This window comes from Polyodon spathula, chromosome 4 (genome assembly GCF_017654505.1).
Source record: "Polyodon spathula isolate WHYD16114869_AA chromosome 4, ASM1765450v1, whole genome shotgun sequence".
NCBI classification, from domain to species: Eukaryota; Metazoa; Chordata; class Actinopteri; order Acipenseriformes; family Polyodontidae; genus Polyodon; species Polyodon spathula.
Window position 1 is genome coordinate 84,998,128 of NC_054537.1, and position 14,765 is coordinate 85,012,892.

Here is a 14,765-nt window from a genome sequence, read left to right on the forward strand (position 1 = left end):
ACAGAGAATACTTTAGTCCTAGCCTCAATCAAAGATTGTAGCCACAGACCCTCACTATATGTATATGGTTGTCAAGCGTTAAAATGCTGCCAGTTTTAGTCAGTAAATCAATTTAGAGACTTCTAACGTTTTTGTATACATCTATGGCTAAAAGTTTTGCGTCACCTTGAATTTTAGGATTGGGACATACGGTACTTAAAAAAACTAACAAAAACGAAAACCTATATGAACATAATTTAGATATTTTATTTAACATCAAGTAAACAAAGAAACTAAAAAGTGATATTGCAAAAGTCTACCAGAAGTCATAATAGTAATACAGTATTTCATGTTAGATTTAGAAATGTAATGTAGTTTAATATGTTAACGTAACATTATTCAGCAGTTTCATTCAACTTCTATAGGGTGATGCAAAACTTTTGGCCACAGCTCTATATTCGCTAAGGGGTTTGTGCGCACTCAAGTGCTGGGGCCAGAGTGGGGCTGCAAATCCTGTCCTGGGAAGAGAGTATGAAGGTAAGGGTTTAGATGGAGAGCAGACGCAGCAGCAGCTGCCATGACTGGCCTAGGAGCTAGGAAGGTGGGAAGAAGGGAGCTGTGTGGCATTGGATGAAAAGCCAGATGGGCTGGGTGGAAGGAGGACGCTGGAATAAAATGCAAGGGGTGGCCTGCCAGCAGAGCAGCTGGGTGGGCAGGAAAAATCGCTGGAGCAAATGGCGAAAGAGAAATTCGATTTAAGTGTGGCTGAGGGAAAGGGTGAATGTGTGCCAAGGGCTGTAGGCTGCCATGGGGTTGCATGGCAGATGTAAAGGCTGCCACCGCATGGTGCTGAATGAGCGCCTGGTGGATGCTTGTAATGGGGTTGGATTGCAGAAGAGGGACTTGTTGAAAGGCTGGCACGGGGCTGAAAGTGGGTACCTCAGCAGGAGATGGTAGTACCTTCACGTGCTTCCCCAGCAGCTGCTGCTGCATATGCTGCTGAGCCTGGAGCTGCAGCAGTCTGTACTTGTCGATTTCATCCGGTGTGAAGGTTATTGGCTGTTCAGTCAGAGGCGATGTAATGCATTTTGAGTTCTCAAACTGAAGCTCTGTTTCCTCCATGTTCTGCATTTTAGTCTTTAAAGGATACTGCTGGGAGCCTTCCCTTGAAGCAAAGTGTTTTTCAGTATTCGATAACTGGGCTTTCTCCTCCTCAGTGGAATTAACAGAAAAGGAACATGCCTCAGGTAGTCCTTGAAAAACTGGGCAGTAGTTCTGTCGACTGAGTTCCTTTCCTTCAGTGTGTAGCAGTTGTCCTTCAATCAGTACCACCTCCGAGCTCTGAAGATTGCACTCTGTGACTTCCCCTTCACAAAACCGAATCTCAGACTGTTTAGGACCAATGAGAGCCCCAATTGCCTTGTTTTCAAGAACCTCCACTTTATCTCTTCTTTTATTTCTATTGTGCTCCTCTTTTTTGCAACTTTTTTTGACAGCAGGCAATTTTCCAATTAAGGGTAATGCTGGTGCATTGGTGAGTAGTGATGGGATATGAGACCCAAAGTAAACCTGGGGTGGATCCTTCAGTTTTACACTGCTTATGTTCAATGCCTTTGTATGTGTCTTCTCTTCATAAGGTTCCTTGGGATGGAATTGTTCAAGAAGATGTTTTCCTCCATTAGTTTTATCAGCTGGAAACCTTTTCTTATGACAATTAACTGCATACTTTCTGCTGCAGTTCTGTGCAGGATCTCCTGTTTCAGTTTGGTGTTGTCTTCCTGTGTCCTTAACCATCTCTCTGTTCTTAGCTAATGGGGGTTTCAAGCAATACAACCTGTCTTTTGAAAATGACCTAGACCTCCTCTGACTTAACTTCCTGTCACTGTTGCTGCTTGAATGCCTAGACTTAGATCCGGATTTATCGGAACGGTGACTTCTTCTAGTGGATCTGGAACGTAGATTAGAATATCTTTTCCAGTCACTACTTTGATCAGAAGTGCTGCTACTGTGTGAAATTCTACTTCGGCTCTGAGTTGTCCCATGCTCCCTGCTTCTTTTCCTTTCCCTGCTTCTACTGTGTCTGAAGTACTCATCATCATCAATGGTCTCAGAAGATGAGGAATAGTTTTTCATTTTATGCCGATGGGTATTCTTGTAATCTTGATGGGACTTTCTGGCTGAACAATGATATGAGTTGCTGCTTGTATTATCATCACTGGATCTACAACCGGAGTAAGTTCTGCTACAGCTGGATGTGACACCATAAGTTCTGGAGTAACTGGAACCTCTTTCTGATGATGACCTGTGAGATGAATCAAAAGAGGATGAATACCTCCAAGACTCGCTATCAGTATCCATTTCCGAATAGCTGCTGTAGGAACTTGACTTATCACTAAGAGTCTTTCTGTAGATTTCCTTTTTAGAATCTCCAATATTAGAAATAGAGTCCAAAAAATCATTCTTTGACTTCAACCAACAGTCAGTTTCAGGTGCTTCTTCGTAAAAATTTTGGCCGATATCCTCTGAAGAGGAAAATGGACTGCTGTTATTTTTTTTACTGTGCTCCGCCACGTCACTTTCATTTGAGGATTCATCGTTTAGAGATCTCTTCCGTTTCTTAAAGCCAAACCTTTTTGCATTGACACTTTCATTGTGTGTCACATCATGTTGTCTATACCCTCTTCCATCTTTAGATTTTATATTGTGCTTACAACTACTGCTTGCTTTGTTAACAGCTTCTAATTTTAGTTTCAGGGTTTGGCGTGCTTTATACTGCTTCACCTTCTTTGGTTTGAAGAACTCTGACTGATTTGTTTCCCAATTCTGAGTTTGCAACTCAACAATAGTTTCTTTGCTTTCTTCATCTGCCATGTCTGCATTACAGTATTCTGTCTCTACTGACAATGTGCCATCTTGTGTAATGTGTTTTCTTGAGTGTTTGAAATCAAAATATAGAGGGTTGCAGCTATACGAAATGCAGGGTTCAGTCTTAGTATGCAATAACAGTTCAGATGGCCATTTCAACATCATAGATCCATCTCTGTTTAGAACATCAAGGAAGGGCCCTATTGTTTTAGTCAGTCTACTTGACTCCCCACATGCCTGTTTAAAAGCACACTCATCATCTGCTGCACGTATATTGCCCAAGGATTCTTCAGGTTTGACCCTGTCTGAATCAAAGGTCATGTGTGTGCCTGGCTCAGTATCAGGGAACTCCTCAATGAGAACCTTTCTTTGTTGATAGCTTGAGTCTCCCTCAGCATGGGTGTCTTTACTGCTGTTATCTCTTGCTGCAAAACAGTTGGATGCATTAGATTCATTATTGTCTAAATCTGCCTCAGGACCGTGGCTTAACCCTGGTAGTCCTTTGTCTAATTCAGTATTTTCAAAAGATCCAGTGAATACTATTAAGGGAAAATCTTCCTTGTCAGTTGTGCTACGTGCGGTCACACTTTGGTAGAATTCAGTGTCTTTTTCCTGTTTGTTTTGTGTTTTGTTATTCATCTGTTGTTCTTTTGGTTCTTTTTCATCTGCAGTATCTCCTGGTGAAGGTATGTGAGCTCGAAATGTTTCAGCTATTTGCTTTCCTTTCTGACCATGTAGCTCTTCTCTATCATTGGCCTCCTCTGTGGTGTCACTGAAAACTGATGCAGATGACTCTAGCTTCATCTGGGCCTTTTTAGAGAAGCAAAAGGAGACCCCCGCTCTTTGGTTGTTGTAATCTGCAGCTAACTGTATACCAATCTTTCCAATTGATTTGTGCAATTGTTCTCTGGTGTCAGGAAGTTCCTGTGGGTTACTGGAAGTTGTGCCAGCCATATAGTTTCCATCTCCAATAAGTATATAACGTTGTCCTTTCCCATCAGCCTTGTCTGTGAATGTTCTCTCCTGCTGCTGGTCTTCTGCGGCAACTGTGGTGGCTCTAAACATTGGCCCACTTCCAGGACCACTGCAAAAAAGGAGTAAAACAGCATTAAGGCATTATCACTATGGCATAGTTCTGTACATTATAAACTTTGCATATATTTATACAGTTGCTTCGACAATACAGAATGTGTTGTGTCGATTTAATTTGAATATATATTTGTATGCGTTTGGTAAAAAAAAAAAAAAAAAAAAAAAAAAAAAAGACATAAAAAGTAAAACAAAAAAATTAGAACAAAATTTGCTTTTCCTGAAATGATTTTTTTCCTGAAAGAATTATGCTCTTGAAGATATCTGTCCCTTTGAAGCTTGAATATTATTAACATCGTTATTAGTAGTTGAAAAGGGAAGGGAATAGGTAACCCACTGTGACTGCTTTTCTGTATATGATTTGTACATTCAGATATTGGTTAAGACTTATTATATATTGGAACGCTCAAACGTAGTTTTAAACAAAGACAGATTACTCAAATGTTTTACATAGGTTTGGTTGTAATGTTTCTGTACTTGAAAAGTGCCATTCCTTTGTGCATAATGCCAGTCTCCTAAATTGGTCATCACTGTATGTACTTCATTGCTAAAAAAGCTTTTTTGTTTTAATGCACTTGATCTTGTAGAAAAAGAAAAGAAAATATTGACTGCAATACAAATATAAACTGCATTTTTGGTATAAACATATTCATTTACTATTTTGAAGTGTCAGTTATATTGAACAGTTTTAACTATGGTCAATTGTAATCTAGGGGCTTACTATAAGCACCAAACACCTTTATCTTGCAAAAGAAACTGGATTATAATTGGATAAGTCATGTAGGCTCAAAGCAGCAACCTTACACAGGCTAGAATACTGTGTTCAGTCCTGGTCATCTCACTACAAAAAGGATATTGCTGCTCTAGAAATAGTCCAAAAAAGAGCGACCAGAATTATTCCGGGTTTAAAAGGCATGTCATGTGCATACAGGCTAAAATAAGTGAATCTACTCAGTCTTGAACAAAGAAGACAACGCGGCGATCTGATTCAAGCATTCAAAATTCTAAAAGACCCAAGCGACTTTTTCGACCTGAAAAAAGAAACAAGGACCAGGGGTCATAAGTGGAGATTAGATAAAGGGGCATTCAGAAAATATTTGTATACAGAATCGTGAGAATCTGGAACCAACTCCACAGTAATGTTGTTCAAGCTGACACCCTGGGATCCTTTAAGAAGGTGCTTGATGAGATTCTGGAATCAATAAGCTACTAACAACAAAATGAGCAAGATGGGCAGAATGGCCGCTAGTTTGTAAACTTTCTTATGTTCTTATGTGCTATGGCCCATTGGAGCTTGTTAGAATGGTGCAGCTGTGCTCAGACCAGCTGAATGGTTTGTGGAGATGCAGGGAAAAATAGTTAACTTGAGTTGTCTGATAGTTATAAATAGACTGAACAAGGCCACACAATGTGATTTTTAAATAAATACATACCCATATATTGGGTGTGTATCGGTTCATAGTAAATGCTATTAATAGAAGCATATTTTACTAAGTTATCAGGATAAACAATAAAAACCTAAAAATGCAAGAAAATGGAAGTGGAGAAAAAGTAAGTTTGAATGTACAAACTGCATTACACTGGTGCTTTCTCAGTTTACAGTGTTTAATCAAATGGGTCCAGACAGTACAGCAAGACTTGCTTACATCAAATAACTTTCTATTTTCTCTTGATTTATTTAAACTTCATTTGGTATTGTTCTGAGCTGGCAGATACCACATCAGCAAGCAATTAATAGCTGTTTCTTGTCTCTTCAAAGGCACAATAAATACACACAGGTCAGGTACAGCCTGCAAAAGCCTCATCCAGCTAATTATGCCATCACATTATCAAATGCATTTACCCATTTGCTTTACGTACTGTACATGTAAGCATCTGACGTAACGTTTCAAATTAATCAGACGTCACAGTGTTATAATTGATATGAAACGCCATTAAACAAACGTGCTACATTAATATTATAATAAACTGAAACATTGTACTGATACGCATACTGTTTATATGTGTTGTAGAACTTTCTACTCATGTTCACAGTAGGTTACTAATTAAATAACCCTGTGCTCTTGACACCATAAAGTGGTAGTTGTTGGTAAGACACACTGGGCAGGATTTTCAAAAGGTCATAAATGATAACTCCAGTGTTAATCAACCAATCGGTATGTAGCATTGATTTTGGCATTTTCAAGGGGTCATTATGCCTATTTTGCTATTAAAATAGTTGTGCTAATGTGATGTCTGAAATTATGTTGCTGTTTGCAGTTGAAAGGGAACAGAATAGTGATTGGTAAGTAAATTTGAATGCTTGTTTGCTGATGTAACTACATCAGCTGGTTGAAGTAATTAATGTTCTCTAGTGTTCAGAGCTGTGGTAGATTGAAGTGTATTTAGATAGCGTGTAAACTGGACTAGCTCTAGACCTGCAGGACAGTATAAATTGGCAAATAATGTCTTAGAATGCCAGCCGTTCTAAGCATCAGCCAGTCTAAGGGCCACATGTCCAAAGGCAGTCTGGGCTGTGACAGTCTAAGGGCCACTTGTCAAAGGGCAATCTGAGCTGTGGCAGTCAGAACTAGGACAGTTAGATAGAGAGGACCTTTTCCAAATCTCTCCCAATGGCTATTAGAGGCATTCCCACTCTGACACCTAACGTCTGGATCCCATGAAAAAATTGTGCTCACTCTTTCTCTCCTCCCAGAATGAACACTGGCAAGTACTTGCTTCAGATACTGTTGCTAACTCCCTCTCCCTCTGTACTGCCTGCTACAAATTGTAAATTCTACATCCTAAACTGCAGTTTTCTGACTAACACATCTCTGCTTCTCAACAAACTTATAAATGATACTAATCTTGATCTTCTCTGTCTAGCAGAAACCTGGCAATCTGTAAATGATAAACACTCACTACATTTATCCACCCCAACTGGCTACTCGCTCTTTGACAAGGCATGCCTCACTGGTAGAGTGGGGCACTGCTGTTATTGCTAACTCTGTGCTTTACCATCCAACTCTCTCTTTGCCAGCCTTTTATTCGTTTGAGCATCTTGCTATCTAGCTCCCCTCTCCCATGTCCCTCACCCATGCTGTTATCTATCATCCATTAAAGAATAATTCTGCTTTTATTGCTGAGTTCTCGCAATTCCTCTCCCTAAGCTGCACATCATCTGACAAAATTCTGCTCCTAGGCGATTTCAACTCTATGTCCATTTGCCTTCTTCCCCTCTAGTGACCACATTTGTCATGCTCCTGGACTGTGTTGGGCTCTCTCAATCTGTCAACATCCCCACTCACACCTGTGGACACACCCTGGATCTGCTCATAACCAGGGGTCTTGACATCTCCAATCTCTAAGTCTCAGATATCTCTCTCTCTCTTCTCTCTATCTTCACTCTCAGCTACTACTGATACTGTTATTTCCTTCCATCCCAAAAATCTGCTAAATCCTATAATACTCTCAGAATGTCTCTTCTCCTCTGACTGGTACTTTTCCGTCTTTGTCGATGATGTGGTGTCCCTCTACAACGCCACCCTTACTCAGATCATCGACACAGTTGCCCTGCTTGAACCGTGAAGAAACACCATAACTATCCATGGTATACCCTCAAACTTTGACTGCTTAACTCTGCTTGCCGCAAGTCTGAGCTCTAACAGTTCAAAGAGAAATTTGGACTGATCACCTAAGTATCTACAGTTGTGTGTTTGCTGTTGCAAGGGTGAAGTACTTCTTTGAAATCATATCCATGGGACACGGTAAACCAAATATTCTCTTTAAAACCACTGATCAAATCCTGCATCTGATTGCCCCTCATGCTCTCTCTTCCTTCTCTCCTCTCTCCATTACTGATGTCTCCAGCATATTGTTGAAATCAACTACTGCCCCTTGGACCCCTGATCAAAAAATCTTGTAGGTCTCTGTGCTTCTGACCTTGCTCTTTCCATTATGCATACTCTCAACCTGTCCCTGGTTTCAGGCCTGGTTCCTGCTGCCTTCAAGACTGCCTGAGTAACGCCAGTGCTCAAAAAACACTCCTTTGACCCGACTGTCTTATCTAACTTCCATCCCATATCCAATCTTCCTTTTCTTCCAAAACTCTTGAACGGGCTGCAGCCAGCCAGCGGATGAAGCATCTCACAGATAACAAGTACCAAAACTGCTCTGCTCCAGACTGTAAATGATCTTCTGCTTAATGCTCATGATGCTGCTCCCTATGTTCTTGTCCTCCTTGACCTAACTGCTGCTTTTGATACCACAGATCATAGGATTCTTCTTGACCGCCTTCAGAAGTATGCTGGGATCTCTGGAACTTCACCCACTGTACGAAGCCTTGGTATACTTCTGGTTAGTAACCTCTCCTTTGATGCCCAAATATCCTCTGTAGTCAAATTATTTTTCTACCACCTCCAAAACATCTCAAAGGTCCGACCCTACCCTCCTGGATGCAAAGATATTCCGTCATGCATATTCTGTCATGATGGTCTTCCGTCATGCGCCATAAACTGATTGCAGCTGGTTCAAAATGCCGCTGCTAGGATCCTTACCAGATGTAAAAACCATGATCACATTACCTCCTGTCTTACCCAGCTGCACTGGCTACCTGTAAAGTTCAGGATTACTTTCAAAATTAAAAAGACAACACAAATCAGAGCAAGGATCAGATGAAATTGAAAACTGAGGGGTTATAGTCTCTGCATCGGAGGCGAGTGATGTTTGCAATGTAGCAGGGGCGGCATGAGAACTGACTAGTTTGGATCTCAACAAGTTCAATGGGTAACCCTTTCTTGAAAAGAGCTTTCACAAGTTTGTCGATGGGCCAGTGTAAAAAAAGTTGAAGAATCATCAACTGAAGAATCATCCTTAGCTCTGATGCGCTTAGAGCAGCGAAGCAGGGATTGAAGCAGCAGCATTGTCATATGAAGGAGAAGCAGGATGGCCGGATTTCTTTGAAAGTTTTTTCTGTGGATTATTTCTTGAAGAAAGACAGCCAGAAGGTGAGAGAAATTCTTCATCTGAGCAAGATAACAACAAAAGCTGCCTCGGGTGAGTAGTCACTTATACCAGTTGATTTAAGATTAGGTCTACAAGCCTGCATGGTAACTGTAAACTGAAAAGCAAGACGTGAATTAGGAAGCTGGCTATGGTTTAAATAGGGTAACTGACAGGTAACTAAAAGCTGACTGACAGATATTTTAGCGGGATAACACGGGAGGAGTCCCGGCTCCAGCCCCTGGAAATACACCAAGTTTCTACTAATTTTAAAAAGGGAAAGGTAATGTTTTTTCCATCCAGCTGAAGAAAGACTTGTAGTCGGAAATGTCCTGATATTACCTGAGGTACCTACATTACCTTTTGATTTTTGATTTTGCACCTTTTGGTACACATCAGTTTTCCTTTTATAAAATTATATATATATATATATATATATAATCTATATATATGATATATATATATATATATCTATATATAATATATCCAATAAATTATCATGTATTTCATTTCATCAAGCAAGCTGATTTACTTACTTAGAGTCTATGGAGCCAAACATGAGCACAAATAGAAATAAAATATATTTTGTATGTTTTAAAGTTAATAAAATGACAAAGCTATGGAGTGATTACTCGAAGGGTAACAATGAGATACACTGAATGCAGTATATTCTGTAGATTTATTTAAGAATTTCAGTATTTAGAAGTGCATACTCTAAGACTTCCACTTTACTGGATCACACATTTATTTTCAATACACTATATTACTATGATTAGTCGTAGTTTGTGTTTGCGTTTAGCACAATGGTTTTCAGTGCTTTCAGATCTGCAAATGCACCTAAACTGCTTCACAGTGGTGGGGCTCTATCACTTAGAGCCAGTTATGCTGAATTACGGTATTGTGATATTGACTAATGTCCACTGGGGGTTAGGCTTAGAGTATAAAGCTAATTGATTTTGTGACCTAAACTGGATCCAGGCCCCCAGGCATCTGGAGAGGAAAGGCATGAGCGTTGGGAAGCTGCCAGCTCCGCCACATAGCTGCTGCATGATTATTTTTTTATTTTATTTATTATTTGTAACACCCACATCTCAAAACCTGGGTAAATGAAACAAAGTAGAAATATAACACAGTAACAGTGTTATCTTTTTCAGTACTAACCATTCAGACTGCTTCTGCAGCTCAGCCAGCTGATGGAGACGCTTAAGTGCTTTTTCCTGTTTCTTTTCATCTTTCCAGGACTTGGAAGCAACATTGCGAGCAAATTCCCTTTGCTTTAATTCTTTCAGCCTCTGTTAAAAAAAAAAAAAAAAAAAAAAGTAAAAAATAAAAGTCGGTATGACAGTCAACAAAGCAAACACACCAACACTAAAAACAGTTTCAATGAAGTTTAAAGGTTTAGTGTCCCTTTTTCTTGGCCAAGCAATTTACATTATAACAAAATACTGTGTATTTTGTTTATGCAGGGGTTAGTTTATGAAGGCAAATCCACAGTACTTTCCTTTTAATTTTGGATTAAAGATTTCAGTTGCATCAAATGAAACTGGTTAATTACTAATCGTGGGACATAAAACAAAGGGCTGGACCATATCAAAGTTAGCACTTGGAGAAGGAGGATGCAAAAGCAGTCGCGGTAATAAAACACATGAAAAATCCCAAGCAAATCTTGCGAAAACAAAACAAGCCTTCGCCCTTCAAAAAGCAGATATCACTTGTTGACTACGGTTGAGAAGGGGGAGTGGTTTGCTTTCACCCAACCAAATCTATTCAATTTCACCTATAAATCACATTACAAGACTTTGCAGGCCAGGATGTTATAGTCTACTTCGAACATGTCTAAAGCTATTGCGTATTAAGCAAATAGTAAAAAAAATAAAAAATAATGGTAAACATCCTGAAATTTGCAACATAAAATAAATAAACAGTACATGCCTCAAAACGCTCCACTCGTACACTGAACCCGTGCACATAACCCTGAATAATTGAAAATGAATAATTTATAGTATCAAATATTATTATGTACTATTCCTATTATTATCATAAAATATGTTGAGTTTGTTGCACCCTTAAACGAAAGGGTTCCTTTAGCCTTCTACTTTTTTAAAATTTTTAATTTTTTTTTTTTTTTTTTTTTTTACCACACGAGTTCCGAGTTAAATGTTTAATAAAGCAATATGTATTATTTCTTTAATACGTACAAACACTAAACTCTTGTCTACTCACATAGCTTTGCGTGGAGCAGTGGCTCTTTCGGTGATAGTAAAGCTTTTTAGATTTATTTTCTTTTTTTTCTTAGTAGTAAGTTGTAGTACGTTACGACTAGGGCACATTTTTATTTTTAAATCCATGGACATACTCGCACATCATCTGTGACGTCACCTACTTCTGTTCAAATTATTCATTTCTTAAAGGGACAGCGCTCCATTACATTAAACTTCGATCAAACTAAAGGCTAACAAATGTAAACAAACTTTCAATACTAATGAAGAGGGTATGAATATTTTAACCACTTTAAAGGTATTAACTTTTAGTTTGTAACATTTGGTTACTCTCGTAAAGTACTTCAACATGTAGCCCTACACAGAAACATTACATGATGCCCAAATTCTCAGCATGTAAGAACAAGCCCGCTGTTCCAGTACAAGGGAGCACACATTTTATTTTGGCTATACCGTGTCAACATGCCAAGTGGTCCCCTCGAAACGTATAAATCTGTGTAGATAACAAAATAACGTAATACTTTTAATGGTAGCCTAACTGTCGTATCAGAAGCATCAAGATCAAGTTTTTAAATTTGCTTTGGGTTTTTGATAGAAGAAATAATAATAATAATATAATAATAATAATAATAATAATAATAATAATAATAATAATAATAATAATAATAAAATTATACTACCCAGCTCTGTCTGTTTAAAATTAAAAAAATAAATAAAATAAAAAAAATCTGCAATCAACTTGGTTTTTTTTCCCCAGCACTGGATAGCATTTCATTTTACTTCTTATTCTATAATATGTACTGGTACTGATCCTGGAGAAAGTGTTACGTTGGTTTTTGGCTATTCTACCCCAAGTTTTTTTTTTTTTTTTTTTTTTTTTTTTTATCTTCGTTCTTGTGCAGTTTAAGCCTACTATACAGCCTTGTGCACAACAGGGCTCTGAGCAGTCAGCCGGGTATGAGGATGCTGGCATTGCATGGTGCTGACACAAGCCAGGGAACCATATGGCTTTTTACAAAAATCATGAAAACAATGTGGCACACTTTCATAACAGTGACAGAACAATAAATACTCTTTCGCAAGACTGATCAGGGTTTGATTTGGTCCGGCCCAAAGTCAGTAAGCCAGTAGGTAAAGAAAGATGAAGATGTCACTGAACAAGCCATACAAAAAGGCAGAAATTGTATCCAAGTACTGCAGTGTATTGTTTCTGGAAGAAAAAAAAAATGCTTGCAGAATTTCAGAGGCCCTAAGCAGTGCAACTCATAGAAAATTGAAGCCACCACCGTACCTCAGGTGGAACTGTATATCATAAGTGCAGCAATAACAAGAATAAAGAAAAAGCATGAGGAAGATGAAAGCATTGACCATGAATTTGTTCGAACCATGGTGCAATCCGATACTTTAAATCAAGCCCATGTACATACTGTATCTGTAATATTTTCTGTAAAAAAACACCTCCTGCAAAACTATGCCACATTCTCATCAGCTTTACAATAAGTATTTACCCAAAGCATTTGAAAATGATTTGAAACACATTACCCAGAGATTTATAACGATACAGCTGTAAGTAGCCTGTTTACTTTCTAAGGTAAACATAACAAAAACTGATGTGTAATGGCTGATCTTGAAGTTTCAATTCTCTTTCTTTAGCAGCACCGCTTGGAACAATTTTGTACAAATTTGCAAAGTCTTGGGCTGATGTGATGGGCTTATGTTCAGATTATGCAAGTTACATGGTTAAACTGCATCGTGACCTGTAATCCACTTATTCTGTCTTTAAAGGAATACATTTATGGCTGGACTCAATTCAGATTTCTTTACAAAGCTGATTGATTTTGTAATTCATGCTGGTGTTTTATTGAAGTATGCATGAGACATCATGTAAGCTTACTTTTCAACCTATCAGGAAATGGATTTCACATCAAAAGTGATCCCCTCTGTCATCATGTTCTGTTGGTTCTCTTTCACTGAAGCCACAGAGGGCTTACTGCAATACTGAAGACCACTGACTCAGTTTCTGCTGAACAATATAGCTACTGGAGTCAAATGTAAAAAAAACTTCACAATTTAATTTGGTCTGAGTGTGACAGAAAGATAATGAGTTCTGGTGATAAATCTCCCTCCCGACCTGTGAGGGCGCTAAAGAACGGGAGGAGAAGTATCTGGAAGGGCTGGCCTGACAGTTTGTTTCCAGGACCGGGAAGTCGGTCAGCATGGAAAGAAGCGAGACACTGTATTGACCTGAAAGGTAAACGAGGGGCAGCTGCAAGTAATAAGGCAGCTGCAACTGTTTACCAAGATGTCATGCGGGATTACATATAGGGGCCAGGGTCGCTGATCTTTTCCTTCGTTTGGGTAAACGTTTGGAGAGAGAAGGATCGAGAGAGGAGCTCTCATTGTTAAAATATTTAAGTGTTGTGTATTGTTGTGTCTGTCTTGTTAATTGTCTGTGTTTTCATCTCTAGACAGTTAAGCACACCTCCGGTGCTGTCACCAAGGGTCAGCACTGTCCGGAGCACCACTGCACAGCACACTACTTGTGTTTGCACTGACCACCAGCATGACTGCACTCACCCAGGACTGGTGACCGTGTGTTTGTTTTTTGTTTGGGACTGTGCCCTGTTTTTTTTATCCCTGCTCTTTACACATTGCTGTGTATTGCCAGGGATTTATTATTTTATGGTCACCAGACCTGGCATATAAATAAAACACTTTTTCACCTGATTACCATTGTCTGCCTGTCACTCCTGCACTGCATCACTGCTACACCTGTTCCCCTTCACCAGCCACTTTGCCACACTGAGGAAAAGAGATTTTTAATTTTTTTTTTATTTTGCCATCATAACAGAAACTTCTCTGATTTATGTCATTCTTGGTGTCAGAATTAAATGCCTGCTTCAACAAAAATGGGCAGATGGCTTTTCTAAGTATGGGACTGAACATGTGCTCTGCTAAACTGCCAACTAATTGGTGTATGTGGAAGGTTGGAACCATCTTTATGAAGTATTTACAGTTCTACGATTACATGAAACGTTCAGATGCCACTTTGTAAAAGTAAGATTAATTTTGTTTGATCTGACCTGTATGTAAAGAACCTTTATGTTTTGACCTGACCTGTATGTAAAGAACAATTCTCTGTAAGTTTTGATGTTTTCAAATTCATTTTTTACTGATAACAACATGGTCTCATTTGAAGTGGTTTTTAAAACCCCAAAAGTAACGACTAAAGAGGTTTACAATTTTAAAAAGGCAAACTATGAAAGAATGAAACAGAGACTAACAGAAGTAGGTTGGAGTAAAATAGAGAAAACATCCACGAAAAAAGGATGGATATTTTTTAAAAATGTAGTACTAGAGGCGCAAAACAATTACATCCCAAAAGTAGACAAATCTAAATCTAAAAGAAAATGGCCAAAATGGTTTAATAGATCAATTAAAAAAATATCTGGAGAAAAAAAGGCACTTTACAGAATGTTTAAAAGGGACCAAGAACAAAGTACACATTAAGAGTACTTGGAACTGCAAACTCAAATAAAAAAGGAAGTTAGAAAGGCCAAGAGAAAGATAGAAATTAACATTTCTAGGGGGCTAAAGCCAATTCCAAAAAGTTTTTCCAATATTATAACACCA

At 38.7% G+C, this 14,765-nt stretch overlaps 1 protein-coding gene across 1 annotated transcript in view; it reads right to left on the minus strand.

Moving 5' to 3' along the window:
• Positions 1 to 410: 410 nt before the first annotated feature.
• The window catches only part of LOC121315007 (G patch domain-containing protein 8-like), a 133,930-nt gene continuing 119,575 nt past the window's right edge, over positions 411 to 14,765 (minus strand). Inside the window, exons 3-4 of the mRNA XM_041248838.1 lie at positions 10,075 to 10,205; positions 411 to 3,928 (exon numbers count right to left, since the gene is read on the minus strand). Coding sequence (XP_041104772.1) covers positions 460 to 3,928; positions 10,075 to 10,205 — 3,600 coding nt within the window. The 3' untranslated portion in view covers positions 411 to 459. The remainder of the gene's footprint in view (positions 3,929 to 10,074; positions 10,206 to 14,765) is intronic.